At 40.3% G+C, this 15142-nt stretch overlaps 1 protein-coding gene across 13 annotated transcripts in view; it reads left to right on the forward strand.

Moving 5' to 3' along the window:
- TJP1 (tight junction protein 1) overlaps window positions 1–15142 on the forward strand; it is a 343097-nt gene that overhangs the window by 281243 nt on the left and 46712 nt on the right. For all 13 annotated transcript variants that reach the window (XR_007475411.1, XM_049705658.1, XM_049705651.1 and 10 more), the window contains 4 exons: window positions 7258–7534; window positions 11789–11892; window positions 12474–12642; window positions 12947–13094. Coding sequence is in view for 12 of the 13 variants with exons in the window: in XM_049705658.1 (XP_049561615.1) it covers window positions 7258–7534; window positions 11789–11892; window positions 12474–12642; window positions 12947–13094 (698 nt within the window). In the remaining variant the exon portion in view is untranslated. The remainder of the gene's footprint in view (window positions 1–7257; window positions 7535–11788; window positions 11893–12473; window positions 12643–12946; window positions 13095–15142) is intronic.

Genomic DNA, 15142 nt, shown 5'->3' on the forward strand with positions numbered 1-15142 from the left:
AACGACTTTTGATACATGGGTTGCCAATTTGCCCATTAGAAAACCAGTAAGCTACTGAGAGAGTACAATTTCATCAACGCTTACATCTCTGCCAAACTGATGGACTAAACATAGTATTTCAAATTACAAGTGGGTTTGATCTTCACCTGGTATGTATACTTCCCGTTATGTTTCTTTGCCTGTTCCTATTCTTATGTTGATGAGTGTCACACTAGTGTTGTGTGTATTAAGATGATTAGCCTTTTGTGGTATACACTGCATATATTGTTTTTCCATTTTCTTTGTGAGTGTGTTTAAGTTGTTTACAGTGTTTTTTTGGTTTGCTTTTATATCATTTTATTTCATCATCATGGGAAGGTTTTCATTTTTATCGTGTCATATCTGTCAGACTTTCACTTGATTGGCTCTGCCTTTGGTGTCATGCTTACAAAAGTCTTTACCTTACCAGAGTTATAAAAACATATATCTTATATTTTATTCTAGTACTTACATAATTTCATTGTTTTGTTTTATATTTGAATGTTTAATTCAGCTGACCTGTTTTGAAGTAGGCATTCTTCCCCAAAATTTTTGTTTCACAATTTTCAGTGTTAAAATCAAGTATGATTACCAAGCCTGAGTGGGTTTATAGTACTTAACTCATAATATAAATGGGGAATCATAGCAGGATTGGATATTTTTCAATGAGTTAAACACTTACTACGTGCAAATACTTCATTACAGGTACAGTTAAAATGACCTGGCCAGGACCTCCTCAGGGAACTTGAATTTCAGTAGGCTTGATGGGTACACACAGTCACAGCCATCATGCAAATCATCTGAGATGGAGGGTGCTTCAGGTGCAGATTTCAGACAGGTGGTGCTCACTCTCTTAGGGGAGTGACGGGGAAAGCTTTGAGGACTCAACTGGTTATTTTGTTTATACCTTACTAGGGAGCGATTGAAGATCGAAGTGCTAACACAAAGAATTGCTTCTAATACAACATGTTGGAGATGGAAATAGAGGTGAGAGTAAGACTCAGGGAGGCAGTGAGGGGTGCTTTACAGTAAATGTTGCCCGAGAAGGGCCTCAGCCATGAGGCACCAAGAGTAGCAAGGCAGGCAGCCTTTTCTTCATTCATAACAGGGCCTTGGCTGCCTGTCCTTTCCACATGCTGGCCTCTTGCTGCTTGTTGACCTTTAGCTTCGATGTGTCCTCAGAGAGGCGTTCTCTGATCACTCTTGGTGGTAAGAAGCTGCGGTATTAAGTGTGGAGCAGCCCTTTGAAGAAAGTGAGTCACAAAAGGAAGAGAAAAGATGATAGCTTGGAAATGAGTAGCGAGATGGGAATCGAAGATGAGTTTGCAGATTAGTAGGCAGAGGACAGACTGGAGGTAAATAGGGAGAGATTATAGTTGTTGGTACCTGGCTTGCGGGGGGGTGGTAATTGATGAGGAAAGGTCTTGGAGGTGGGGAGGGATGAGAATAAGCCCCTCTGAAAGGGTGTTGTTCATGCAGGAAGAGGATCGAATTGTCTGAGACCAGGAAGGAAGACCAAATAAATGAGACACTGAAAGCATGTGGGAGTGGGGATGTGAAGTGGCACTGATCTCTATAAATCAGGCCTAGTGACTGGCATCTCAGAGAACGGTTTCGGGATACCTGTGTTAGCACATTCCATGGAATTTGAGGCAACAAGAGGTAGATGAAAGGATTGCTGAATAAATGAAAGAATTCTTTCAAGTAAAATGAATTTATAGAGGAGAACCTAACCAGCCGGTGTGGGGATGCAGCCATCTGAAGGGGAAGATAATACAGGACAGGGTTTGACCTGGCACAGGACCAACGGGTCAAGAGAAAGTAACTTCCCCCCAGCTTTACTGAGATACAGTTGACATACGGCACTGTGTAAGTTTAAGGTGTGCAGCATGATGATTTGACTTCATGAAATTATGACATCCATCATCTCATATAGATACAAAGTTAAAGAAATAGAAAAAAACATTTTTTCCTTGTGATGAGAACTCTTAGGATTTACTCTCTTAGCAACTTTAATTATATTTACCATGTTGTACATTATGTCCTTAGTACTTATTTATCTTATGAAGGGAAGTCTGCACTTTAAAAAAATAATAATAATAATTTTATTTTTGACTGCATTGGGTCTTTGTTGCTGTGCGTGGTCTTTCTCTGGTTGCGGGGGCTACTCTTCATTGTGGTGCGCAGGCTTCTCATTGCGGTGGCATCACTCGTTGCGGAGCACAGGCTCTAGGCACGCCGGCTTCAGTAGTTGTGGCTCGCGGGCTCTAGAGCACAGGCTCAGTAGTTGTGGCACACGGGCTTAGTTGCTCTGCGGCTTGTGGGATCTTCCCGGACTAGGGATCGAACCTGTGTCCCCTGCCTTGGCAGGCGGATTCTCAACCACTGTGCCACCAGGGAAGCCCCAATTTGCATTTTTTGATTGCCCTCATCCAATCCCCCCAGCCCCCGTCACCTCTGTAGCTACAAATCTGACCTCTTTTTCTATAAATTTGTTTGTTTTTGAAGTATAATTGACCTACAACACTGTTAGTTCCTGTTACACAACATGGTGATTCTATATTTCTCTACATTTCAAAATGGTCACCAGGATAAATCTAGTTACGATATGTCACCATGCAAAGATACTAGGTAGTTACTGTGTTTCCTACACCGTACATTTCATACCCATGACTCATTTATTTTGCAACTGGAAGTTTGTTTGATCTGTCTCACCTGTTCCTTTCCCTCTGGCAGCCGCCTGTTCTCTGTATCTGTAACTCCATTTCTGTTTTGTTATGTTCGTTCATTTGTTGTTTAGATTCCACATATAAGTGAAATCATACAGTAGTTGTGTTTCTCTGTCTGACTTATTTCACTTAGTGTAATACCCTCCAGGTCCATCTGTGTTGTTGCAGATGGCAAGATGTTACTCTTTCTCATGGCTGAGTAGTATTCGTGTGTGTGTGTGTGTGTGTGTGTGTGTGTGTGTGTGTGTGTGTGTGTGTGTATCAAATCTTCTTTATCCGTTCATCTGTTGATGGGCACTTGCTTTGCTTCCATATCTTGGATATCATAAATAATGCTGCAATGAACAGAGACATGCAAATGTCTTTTCCTTTTCCTTTCTTCCCTCCCCTCCCCTCCTTTTTTTTTTTGGCCTCGTGGCATGCAGGATCTTAGTTCCCCGACCAGGGATTGCACCCATGCCCCTTGCAGTGGAAGTGCAGAGTCCTAACCACTGGACCACCAGGGGATTCCCATAAATGTCTTTTCTAATTAGTGTTTTTATTTTCTCTGGGTGAATAGGAGTGGAATTTGCTGGATCATATGGTAGTTCTATTTTTAATTTTTTGAGGAGTTTCCATACTGTTTTGCGTAGTGGCTGGACTAATTGACATTCCCACCAACAGAGCATGAGTGTCCCCTTTTCTCCACATCCTTGTCAGTGCTTGTTATTTGTTTTCTTTTTCATAATTGCCATTCTGACAGGTGGGAGGTGATATCTCATTGTGGTTTTGATTTGCATTTCACTGATGATTAGTGATATTGAGCATCTTGTCATGTGCCCGTTGGCCATCTGTATGTCTTCTTTGGAAAAATGTCTATTCAGATCCTCTGCCCAGTTTTTAATTGAGTTGTTTGTTTATTTTTTGACGTTGAGTTGTGTAAGTTCTTTGTATATTTTGGATATTAATCCCTTGTGGGTCATATTGTTTACAAATATCTTCTCCCATTGCGTCTGCGGCCTTTTTGTTTTGTTGATAGTTAACTTCACTGTGTAAAAGCTTTTTTAGTTGAATGTAGTCCTGTTTGTGCTTTTGTTTCCCTTGCCTGAGGAGGCATATCCAAAAAATATTTTTAAGACTGATGTCAAATAGTGTACTGCCTATGTTTTCTTCTAGGAGTTTTATGGTTTCAGGGCTTATATTTAAATCTTGTATCCATTTTGAATTTATTTTTGTGCATGATATGAGAGAGTAGTCCAGTATGATTCTTCTGTATGTAATTGTCCTGTTTTCCCAGCACAATTTATTGAAGAGGCTGTTTTTTCCCCATTGTACATTCTTGCCTCCTTTGTCATAGATTAATTGCCCATGTAAGTGTGGATTCATCTTCTGGGCCTTCTGTTCCGTTCCATTGATTTATGTGTCTGGTTTTGTGCTAGTACCATGCTGTTTTGATGACTGTAACCATATAGTATAGTTTGAAATCTGGGTGCATGATGCCTCCAGCTTTGTTCTTCATTCTCAAGATTGTTTTTGTTTGTTCGTTTTTTGCTATTTGGGGTCTTTTGTGTTTCCATATAAATTTTAGAATTACTTGTTCTAGTTCTGTGAAAAATGCCATTGGCATTTTGATAGGGATTGCATTGGATATTTAGACTGCTTTGGATAGTATGGTCATTTTAGCAATATTAAGTTTTCCAGTCCATGAACTTGGTATATCTTTACATCTGTTCCCGTTGTCTTCAGTTTCTTGCATTGGTGTCATTATATTTCCGAGTATAGGTGTTTTCCCTCCTTAGTTAGATTTATTCCCAGGGATTTTAATTAATTAATTTATTTATTTATTTTTTGCGGTACGTGGGCCTCTCACTGTTGTGGCCTCTCCTGTTGCGGAGCACAGGCTCCGGACGCGCAGGCTCAGCAGCCATGGCTCATGGGCCCATCCGCTCCGCGGCATGTGGGATCTTCCCGGACTGGAGCGCGAACCTGTGTGCCCTGCATCAGCAGGCGGGCTCTCAATCACTGCGCCACCAGGGAAGCCCCCAGGGATTTTATTTTTTGATGCGATTTGTAAATGGGATTGTTTTCTTAATTTCTCTTTCTGATAGTTCGTTGTTAGTGTATAGAAATACAACAGATTTCTTTGTATTAATTTTGTATCCTGCAACTTTGCCAAATTTATTGATGAGCTCTTAGCAGTTTATTCTTGATGCCTTTAGGATTTTCTATAGAGTATCATGTCATCCTCAAACAGTAACAGTTGTACTTCTTCCTTTCCAATTTGGATTCCTTTTCTTTTTCTTGTCTGATTGCTGGGGCTAGGACTTCCAACACTAAGTTCAATAAAAGAGCGACAGTGGGCATCCTTGTCTTGTTCCTGATCTTAGAGAAAATGCTCTCAGCTTTATACCATTGAGCCCACCATGTTAGCTGTGGGCTTATATATGACCTTTTTTATGTTGAGGTATGTTCCCTCTATATGCACTTTGTTGAGTTTTTTTAATCATACGTAGATGTTGAATTTTATTAAAAGCTTTTTCAACATTTATTGAGACGATCATAAAATTTTTCTTCCTCAGTTTGTTAATGTGGTATATATCACATTGATTTGTGGATATTGAACCATCCTTATATCCATGGGGTAAATCCCACTTGATCATGGTGTATGATCCTTTAAATGTATTGTTGAATTCAGTTTGCTAATATTTTGTTGAGTAATTTTGCATCTATGTTTATCATTGATATTGGCCTGTAATTTTTTCTCTTCTCTTTGTCTGGTTTTGCTCTCAGGGTGATGCTGGCCTCATAGAATGAGTTCAGAAGCACTCCTTCCTCTGCAATGTTTTGGAAGAGTTTCAGAAGGATACATGTTAACTCTTCTGTAAATGTTTGGTAGAATTCACTTGTGAAGCCATATGGTCTTGGACTTCTGTTTGTTGGGAGTTTTTAAATTATTGATTCAGTTTCATTACTGATAATTGGTCTGTTCATATTTTCTATTTCTTCCTGGTTCAGTCTTGGGAGGTTGTACATTTCTAGGAATTTGTCCATTTCTTCTAGGTTGTCCATTTTATTTGCGTATAATTGTTCACAGTAATCTCTTGTGATCTTTTGTATTTCGGTGCTGTCAGTTGTAACTTCTGCTTTTTCATTTCTGATATTATTGATTTGGGCCCTCTCTCTCTAGTGCTGGCCCACTGGTGGGTAGAGCTGGGTGGCTGGTTGTGCGGCCAGGGGTCCTAGTGTAGGCTTGCTGGTGAGCAGGCTGGTTTCAGACATCACTGGCTGCAGGGTTCGGGGTGTTCCAAAGCTTTGTAAGCCTACTGATGAGTGGGGCTGGATCCCAGAGTGGCTGGCTGATGGGTCCAAGGTGTTTCAGAGCTAATATCGGCCTACTGGTGGACAGGGTCAGGGTCCTATGTGTCCCAGGGCTAGTGCCCAGCGTAGGCAGGCTGGTCATGGAGTCTCTGGCTGCAGGGCCCTGGGGGTCCAGGGGCTGGTGCCAGCCTACTGGGGTGGGCTGGGTCCTGACTCAGCAGGTACAGGGCTGTGGTATCCCGGGGCTAGAGAAAATCATTTAAATATCGAAGCATGACAACTCATCAAACTTGGGAGGAAGACAGTTGAAACCAGGAGGGAATTGATGGACTAGGAGAATAGGAGGGCATGGAGGAGTCAGACATAAGATGGACATGGAGAAGTTTCAGTAGATCAGGGTATCAGAAGTAGAAGACAAGGAGTGTTACTCAAGAAGATCTTGCAGATCTCTGATGAGATCAAATGTATACTGGTGTGAGAAGACAGAGTGCAGTCCAGGGATTAAGAGGCCACTCAGTCAGAAGGCAACGCAAATAGATCTTGATCTTACAGAAAGTAAAGGAAATAAGTGGACAGGGAAAATTGAACCAGTATCAGAGTCAATTGAGTAAAGAAAGCCAGAAGAAGGAATTTATGCATAGACCATAAATTACAAATTTTGGAGAGAGAGAAACAAAGTTTGTATTGGTGGAGTATCATGGAGTTATTAGCTCCAACACAACACTAAGTTCAGTGTTAGTGTGGAAGTACAATAAATTTCTCTCTTAGAGTTCCAGTAGGACAGTTGTGGGCCTTGATACTCATGGATTCCGAAATTTTTAAGGAATCAAGTTGGGCCTGCAAGTTTGCTCTGGTTTGGTAACAACTACAGTATATTTGATTGTATTAGAGTACAGTGCCCCCTCCTTTATTCAAACCACCAGTAATTATTAGTTTTCCTGTAAGCTTGTAATTATTACACATAGAAGATCTTCTGAATTAAGAACTTTATTAGGCCCTCTATTCCAAATTTGCTTCTTAACCAGATCTGTTTACCAGGAGAGCAGAAAAGATAACCAATATAGAAAAGTATTCCTTATTAATTTGTTATATTTGTGTACTATATCTCTTATTCATAATGAGTATGAGACCAGAAAAATGTGATCTTCCTCTCTTAAGAACTGAAAGTACATATATGAAAATCAGCTCATATTGTAATCCTTCTTATTTGTAGACCATTCGAAGGAAAAAGAAAGTTCAGATACCAGTAAGTCGTCCTGATCCTGAACCAGTATCTGAGAATGAAGAAGATAGTTATGATGAGGAAGTACACGACCCGAGAAGTGGCCGTGGGGGCATGGTTAACAGGAGGAGTGAGAAGAGCTGGGCCAGGGATAGAAGTGCAAGTCGAGAGAGGAGTCTGTCTCCGCGATCTGATAGGCGATCTGTGGCTTCCAGTCAACCTGCCAGACCCACCAAAGTCACACTGGTGAAATCCCGGAAAAACGAAGGTATTTTCTACCAACTCGTTTATCATTTTCACATGAAAATTTTAAGACCAATTTTAATGAGAAGTAAGTTTGCCATCACTTTATATCTTTGCTTTGTTGTCTTCTGTTATCTTCGTTTTTGTGTCCTGTTGCTTTAAATCAAATCCTGTGATGTCAGGCTTCAGGGGTCATCTGTTTCCTCTTCTTGAATCATTTTGTTGTAGCAGATAGTACTTCACATAAATTGTCCAGTAGTTGGATTTTGGATTACTTCTTGTGAGTAGAATAGGCTAATACAAGAAATGTCACGCCATCACCAAGTTGCAATTCAGTGTTTTACTTAGCTGTCAGGATCAGTAGTACCTACATCTGGGTAGAAATCATTGGATTCGGAGGGAGGGCAGGCTGCCTTTTCTAAATGGAGAGTCGGAGGGACAGGACCCGCCACAGGATATTGCTCTAAAAGCAAAGGACTTGTTTGTCAAAAAATTTTGAAACTGAAGCCTAGCTGCCTCCCCTCAGGTAATCACATTTGATACAAATGAGTCTGATTGTGGCTTCTTGCTGCCGTGGGCGTGTCTCTCCCATGCAGGAAAGCATTGATGACTGATCATTTTGATAAAAAGGTGTAAGAGTATTTGAAGGCTGGCTCTGATCCGCTTTACTGAAACCTGACATGTCTCCTGGTTATTGCTCCCCTCTGCCCTCATCCATACCAACTTCTCAGTCAGACTGTCTGTGTTCAGAGCTGTTTCTCCTTGTTCACCACTCACTCTTCAGCCCTCTCTCTCTGGTATCTGCTCCTAGAACTGGTCATACTAAATCCGGTAGAAATTTCTAGTCTTTATCTTACTTGCCTTTTGATTTATTTTTTATACAGCAGGTTCTTATTAGTTATCTGTTTTATACATATTAGTGTATATATGTCAATCCCAGTCTCCCTGTTCATCCCATCCCACCCCCACCCCCCCCAGTTTCCCCCCTTGGTGTCCATATGTTTGTTCTCTACATCTGTGTCTCTATTTCTGCCCTGCAAACCGGTTCATCTATACTATTTTTCTAGGTTTCACATATATATGTTAATATACCATATTTGTTTTTCTCTTTCTGACTTACTTCACTCTGTATGACAGTCTCTAGGTCCATCCACGTCTCTACAGATGACTCAGTTTCATTTCTTTTTATGGCTAAGTAATATTCCATTGTATATATGTACCACATCTTTATCCATTTATCTGTTGATGGGCATTTAGGTTGCTTCCATGACCTGGCTATTGTAAATAGTGCTGCAGTGAACATTGGGGTGCATGTGTCTTTTTGAATTATGGTTTTCTCTGGGTATATGCCCAGTAGTGGGATTGCTGGGTCATACTGTAATTCTATTTTAGTTTTTTAAGGAACGTCCCTACTGTTCTCCATAGTGGCTGTATCAATTTACATTCCCACCAACAGTTCAAGAGGGTTCCCTTTTCTCCACACCCTCTCCAGCATTTGTTGCTTGTAGATTTTCTGATGATGCCCGTTCTAACTGGTGTGAGGTGATACCTCATTGTAGTTTTGATTTGCATTTCTCTAATAATTAACCACTCCGTGTTTTTTGAAATAATGTTTTCTCTTGGCTCCTGTAATGCTGTGGGTTTCAGGGGTTCCTCCCTCTTTCTTTTCTGTATCCTTGGCAATCTCTTTGTCCTCATTCTACCTTTCAGTGTTCTGTGGATTTCTGTTCTAGAATCTCTTTTCTACTTCATATAACATCTTTAGGAAATCTCATGTCTCTCAGTGTCGTGGGCTGCTCATGATGGCACAGCTCCTTCCCTAGGTCCAGTGTGTGTACCCTGGTGCCCCAGCTGACTCATAGGCATGTACCCTTAGGTGTTTGTCTGCATCCCTCAGATACAGCACATCTCCCTCGTGGAATGTTTCTTATGAAATATCCCATTGCATATATTCCTGTCTACCCGGTCTCTCAAGCCAGCCGGGGGCAGCATGGTATAGTTTTCCGTGACATCTTTTTTCCCCTGCTTTCCTATGCCCGGTTAACACCTTCTAACTTCCTAAACACCACACTTGACTGTCCTACTCCTCCTTTCTCCACCACCACCACCCTCATCCAAGCTACCAGCATCTTTTTTTTTTCTTCCATCTTTATTGAGGTGTAATTGACATTGTATATTAATATGTAAAGTTGTTATGTATTTAAGGTGTGTACAGTGTGATGGTTTGAGGTATGTATACACTAGGAAACGATCACCACAATCAAGTTAATCAACACATCGTTACTTTTTCCTTTTTTGTGTTGTGGGGCACGGCGGGTGAGGAGCACCACACCACTGTCTATTAAGTGACTCACCCAGCCTCATGATCCAGTCTCTGGATCTCCCTGGTCCATTCTGTGGACTGCTCCACATGGTTACAGGGTCCTCTGGGCTGCTTCTCTGTCTGACTCTTGCCCTACACTTATGACTTCATCAAACCTGTCTTGTCTTTCCTTCATACCTTCTGGTGCACTTGTTTTTAACCATTCTGTCTCGACCAGTGTGCACACGCACACACCCACACCCACGCGCATGCGCGCGCACACACACACACACACACCCCACCACCCCCACCCAACCTCATTTCTCAGGTTTATATTCTTTTTTTTTTTTTTTTAAACCCACATTTGTTTATTTATTTATTTTTGCTATGTTGGGTCTTCGTTTCTGTGCGAGGGCTTTCTCTAGTTGTGGCAAGCAGGGGCCACTCTTCATCGCAGTGCGCGGGCCTCTCACTATCACAGCCTCTCTTGTTGCGGAGCATAGGCTCCAGACGCGCAGGCTCAGTAGTTGTGGCTCACGTGCCTAGTTGCTCCGCGCATGTGGGATCTTCCCAGACCAGGTCTCGAACCTGTGTCCCCTGCATTGGCAGGTGGATTCTCAACCACTGCGCCACCAGGGAAGTCCATTTCTCAGGTTTAGTGTTAGTATTTCTTAGGTAGAGTTTCAGCTTTAGCATTTGCTTCTCAGGGAGACCTTCTCTGACCCCCACTAGGCACAGAATCATGTATTGCTCCATCCGAACTCTTCATCACACAGGTAATTGTGGTAACGTCTTTTTCCCTACTGACTAGGGAAGCTGCCAGAGTGCAGGGACTGTCTCAATTGCTGGTTTTTATCTCTAGTGCCTACCACCTAGTTAATATTTACTAAGGAAATACTTAGAATAAACGAATACATTAATATACAAGGAATATTTTAGAGTCATCTCTGTATTTTGGTCATTTATAATTTTTAAGTCTTAAATAAGGACAGTCTTTTAATCAATACTTTCTTTCTGTGAGATATAGTCACCATTTCTAAAGCACACATAGTTGACTGCCTAGATCCCTTAGAAGGTCATTTTCTTTTTTTTAACCCTGATTCTATTCCTGCTTGTGAACACTCTTTGTATATTTGCCTTAAGTTGAACTGTAACTGATGTAACTTTTAAAAGCTTGAGTAGCAGGTCTGCTAACTTATCCCATCTTAAAAACAGTTTTGTTTCCCTTCTGGTTTTTGTTTTGTTTTTCTTTCGCAGTAAGACTCAGTCCTACTCTTTCTCCTAACACAACCGGGGCAGTCCTGTTCCTATTGACATTATACTGTTAGTTGTAGTCATTGTACAGCTTTGCAGGCCCCCTGACAGTTTTCTGGACTCTCCTGGTAACTTCTTTAACTCTGACCACTCCCTCACCCACAGGTGCAATTAATGTTGCCACGCTCCTGGGCACTTTGGGCACTTTGTCGGTTGTTGGAAGGACGGGCATCTTTAACTCCTCCCCACATCTGCTTGGCTTGTTTTAAGCCCTCGTTTGAGTGGTGCACACTGATGCTCTGTGTATGTCTCTCAGAGAGGTGTTCAAGTCATCAACAAAATCGTAAAGGATTCCAGAGTTTTCCTTTTCAGAATTTTATTCTTTAAACCTTCTGAGAAGCTAGTGCATCAGCATGACACCATCAGAGAGAAATGGTTATCTCTTCGGATTTTTCTCTCTTTCAGTACAGTGAGAGCACGATGTGTCAATCTTTTGTTTGAACCACGCACTTTCCCTTTGCTTTCACACTGACAGTGAAAACTTTCTGATGATTAGAGGAAATGTCTTCTTTGCAGGGAGGCCAAGAATAATTTCTTATTACTGATTGTACTTAAAAACTCTATGCGGTGATTATTAGTTTCATACTTTTAAACTCTATTTAAGAGTCTTGGGATTTTACTCTTGGGATTTTACACTAAAGACATTTAAATATATTATTTCAGAATATGGTCTTCGATTGGCCAGCCATATATTTGTAAAGGAAATTTCACAAGATAGTTTGGCAGCAAGAGATGGCAATATTCAAGAAGGCGATGTTGTATTGAAGGTATAGTCATATTCTTACATTTTGATGAACTGCAGTAGAAAACAAGTTCTAGTGTGACCACATAGCTCCTGTTCATGCTTGAAGCGATTTTGCCAAAAAGAATTAAAAATCAGTATTTGGGGACTAGATAGTTTGCCACTGGCTATTATTACATGTCAACACTGACGCTTTTCTTTGGGCATAGAGTCATCCTAGAGAATTAATAGCGCCAAATGTGTATTTTTCACTAATAGGAGTTACTTTTGTAGATAGATTTGTTTGTTGTTCCACATTAAGTGGTTTTGATAACTCCTCCGGATATTATTGATGTGTTTTGTTAGTTTGCCCATGAGTAATAGAAAGTGATGGGGAGGAGGTAGAAGATGCTAATTTGGGCTTTTCTGGCAGAGCAGCAGTGTAGTACAGATTTTATTATTTCAGTAAGGAGGAGTACTTTGATAGTTTAGGAAAAGTGTAAAGGGAATATTTTGGTTCTCAGAGCAAGCCCAGGAGTAGTCTAGATATTCCTGTTCATGTCAGACTAAGTTAACGTTTGTATTTTTGTCATTTACCTTCAACCTATAGTTTCTTTTCTGTTGCAGATAAATGGTACCGTGACGGAAAATATGTCATTGACAGATGCAAAGACATTGATAGAGAGGTCTAAAGGCAAGTTAAAGATGGTAGTTCAGAGAGATGAGCGGGCTACCCTGCTGAATGTCCCTGATCTTTCTGACAGTATCCACTCTGCTAATGCCTCTGAGAGAGATGGTGAGTGTGGCTCTGTTTGCAGAGACCCTTTAAGTGACCTGTTTCTTAAAGTGGGAAGATTTGACATTTTAGAATGAAATGATAATTTTCTATAAGCCAGACACCTTCAAAATATAAGAATACAAAAAAAATTTTTTCTGTTGACAGCTCACCAATATCGAATAGTAGCTGATTAAGTTAATGCTTAAATCAACCATTTTATATGAATTTATATTTAGTAACTTATTTCCATTATTATTGGAGTACCTTATATTTTACTGTAGTCATTTCATGGAAAAATAAACAGCACTCTTTTGTTTAACAGACATTTCAGAAATTCAGTCACTGGCATCAGATCATTCTGGTCGATCACACGACCGGCCTCCCCGTCACAGCCGATCACGATCTCCTGACCAGCGGTCAGAGCCTTCTGACCATTCTAGACAGTCTCCACAGCAGCCCAGCAATGGCAGGTAATCATGCTCTGTTGTTTAAAATAAAACAGGTGTGTGTGCTTGGTACATGTTTCTGGTTTTGCTTAGAAATAAAATTAGAAGATAGGTTGTCTTTGGATTACTTAAATTAGGTTCGTGTTTCTTTATCAATTTAGGTATTTCTTATCTAGAATAACAGAGGTCAAACTGTTTCATAAAAGGCCAAAGAGTATTTTAGGCATGTGAGCCAAGTCTTGTCACTACTCAGCTCTGTCTTTGTGGCACAAAACTAACTGTAGACAGTATGTAAATAAATGGGCATGGCTGTTTTCCAATAAAACTTTATTTTTAAAAAGTTGGCTCTCAGCTGCAATTTGCTGACCCACTGCATTAGAAGATGCTAGCAAGCTTTAGGACAAGTTAACTGTATACAGTAGAAGTCCTTTAGTGGAGAGATTAACCTGGACTTTATTTTCTGCTTTAAAGTACACTGTCTGGTATTTATGCCAAAGGGTCTGCTATGCTAGTAGTATATGACTTACCTGAGTTTATAGTCTCTGGGGTCACATATACATTTGAGAATATGAGGAAAATTATGACTCTTCTTTCCAGAAAAATGCACATGTACACATACGTGTAGCACTTTACATAAGAATTCTGGACATTCCCCGGAGCTCTGTAGGCCACCTAGGGGTGGACCTAGGGTTTAACAGCAATCCATATGGAGATCTTCTGTAGACACTTGAAATTTCAGGTCCAGAGCTGACCAGTTTAAGATTCAAGGTGGTGATTTGGGACTTACTGCATGAGGGTGTTAGCTGAAGCCATAGAAGTCACTAAAAGTGCCAAGAGAAACAATATAGATAGAACGCCCAGAGGTGGACCACAGGGAGTGTTCCCTGAGGAGGCAAGGGAGAAGTCCCTCCCTGGGAGAGAGCTGTCCTCAAGATTGTCAGAAATCATACAGGTAACAGTTGTTATGCACCCCTGAGTTTAGATATTTGTGAGGCTGATTCTCTCTGAATTTCAGATTTTAGACATATAAATTGTATTAACCCTGATCTTTGTAATTAATGTTATAATTTTTTTAAGGAATATTATAGTATGTCACATGCAAAATGGACTTATAGTCGATTATTAGTTTTAACTGCTGCAGGTTAACATATTAATTCTAAAAATCTCCCTGACACAGTACAGACCTTATCTGGAAAAGGACAGCTGCTGCAACATGTACACAGTGACAGAGCTAACATCCCTGATGAGTCATGGGGAGTGGCTGTAATTGTAACACAGTTCTCTCACCTAGAAGCTAGGCTGGCATCAAGGAATTTGGACATGATTTTCCTTTAAAAAGAAAGAAAGAAATGCTCATCAAAATTTTGGCCATTTGTATTTATTGTAATCAAATTCTAAACCTTAGAAAGTTCTTTCTGATACTTAACTTTTTTCCATTTAGATTTCCTAAACACTTGACATCTGTAACTTTAAAAGTTGAAGAGGATTTAAAAATTTTTTTAACTATCTTCATATTATATTGGGTTGTTTTACTCTCTTGGGAACCTCAAGTATTCTTTATGGGTAACACCAGTTATATGAGATCTTTTAAAAATACAGAATCCTGGGCCTGCTTCTCAGTTCATCTGAGGTGGAGGCAGGGAATACTTTTTTAAAGTTCCTGATAGCATTCGCTTCTATACATTACCAGATTTGGGAACTTCTGGTTAGAACATGTAGCATATACTAAGGAAAAGATAGTACTTTGAGTACAGAAGACAAAAAGTCTTCAGATTCTTTTCCAAATGTTTGTACTGAGAATATAATTCCTGAAAATTAAGTGGCCTGTCAAAAGACAGGATGTAAAGTAGTACCAGTTGCTTAAAGGTTTCATTTTCATTTCCCCCCTAAAGTTAATATTAAAATCCAGATAACTGTGGGAGTTTTAATATAGAGGGTGCCTTGCATTTTGAGAAACAACTTAGATATAGTAAGAGAGTAAAATCCTAGTATTAAAAAACACATGGGACATTTTCTTTTTGTTATTTAATTTTGTACAGATGTCTTTGTTTTACAAATGTTCTTTAAATGCT

This window comes from Orcinus orca, chromosome 2 (assembly GCF_937001465.1).
Source record: "Orcinus orca chromosome 2, mOrcOrc1.1, whole genome shotgun sequence".
In the NCBI taxonomy this organism is placed as follows: Eukaryota; Metazoa; Chordata; class Mammalia; order Artiodactyla; family Delphinidae; genus Orcinus; species Orcinus orca.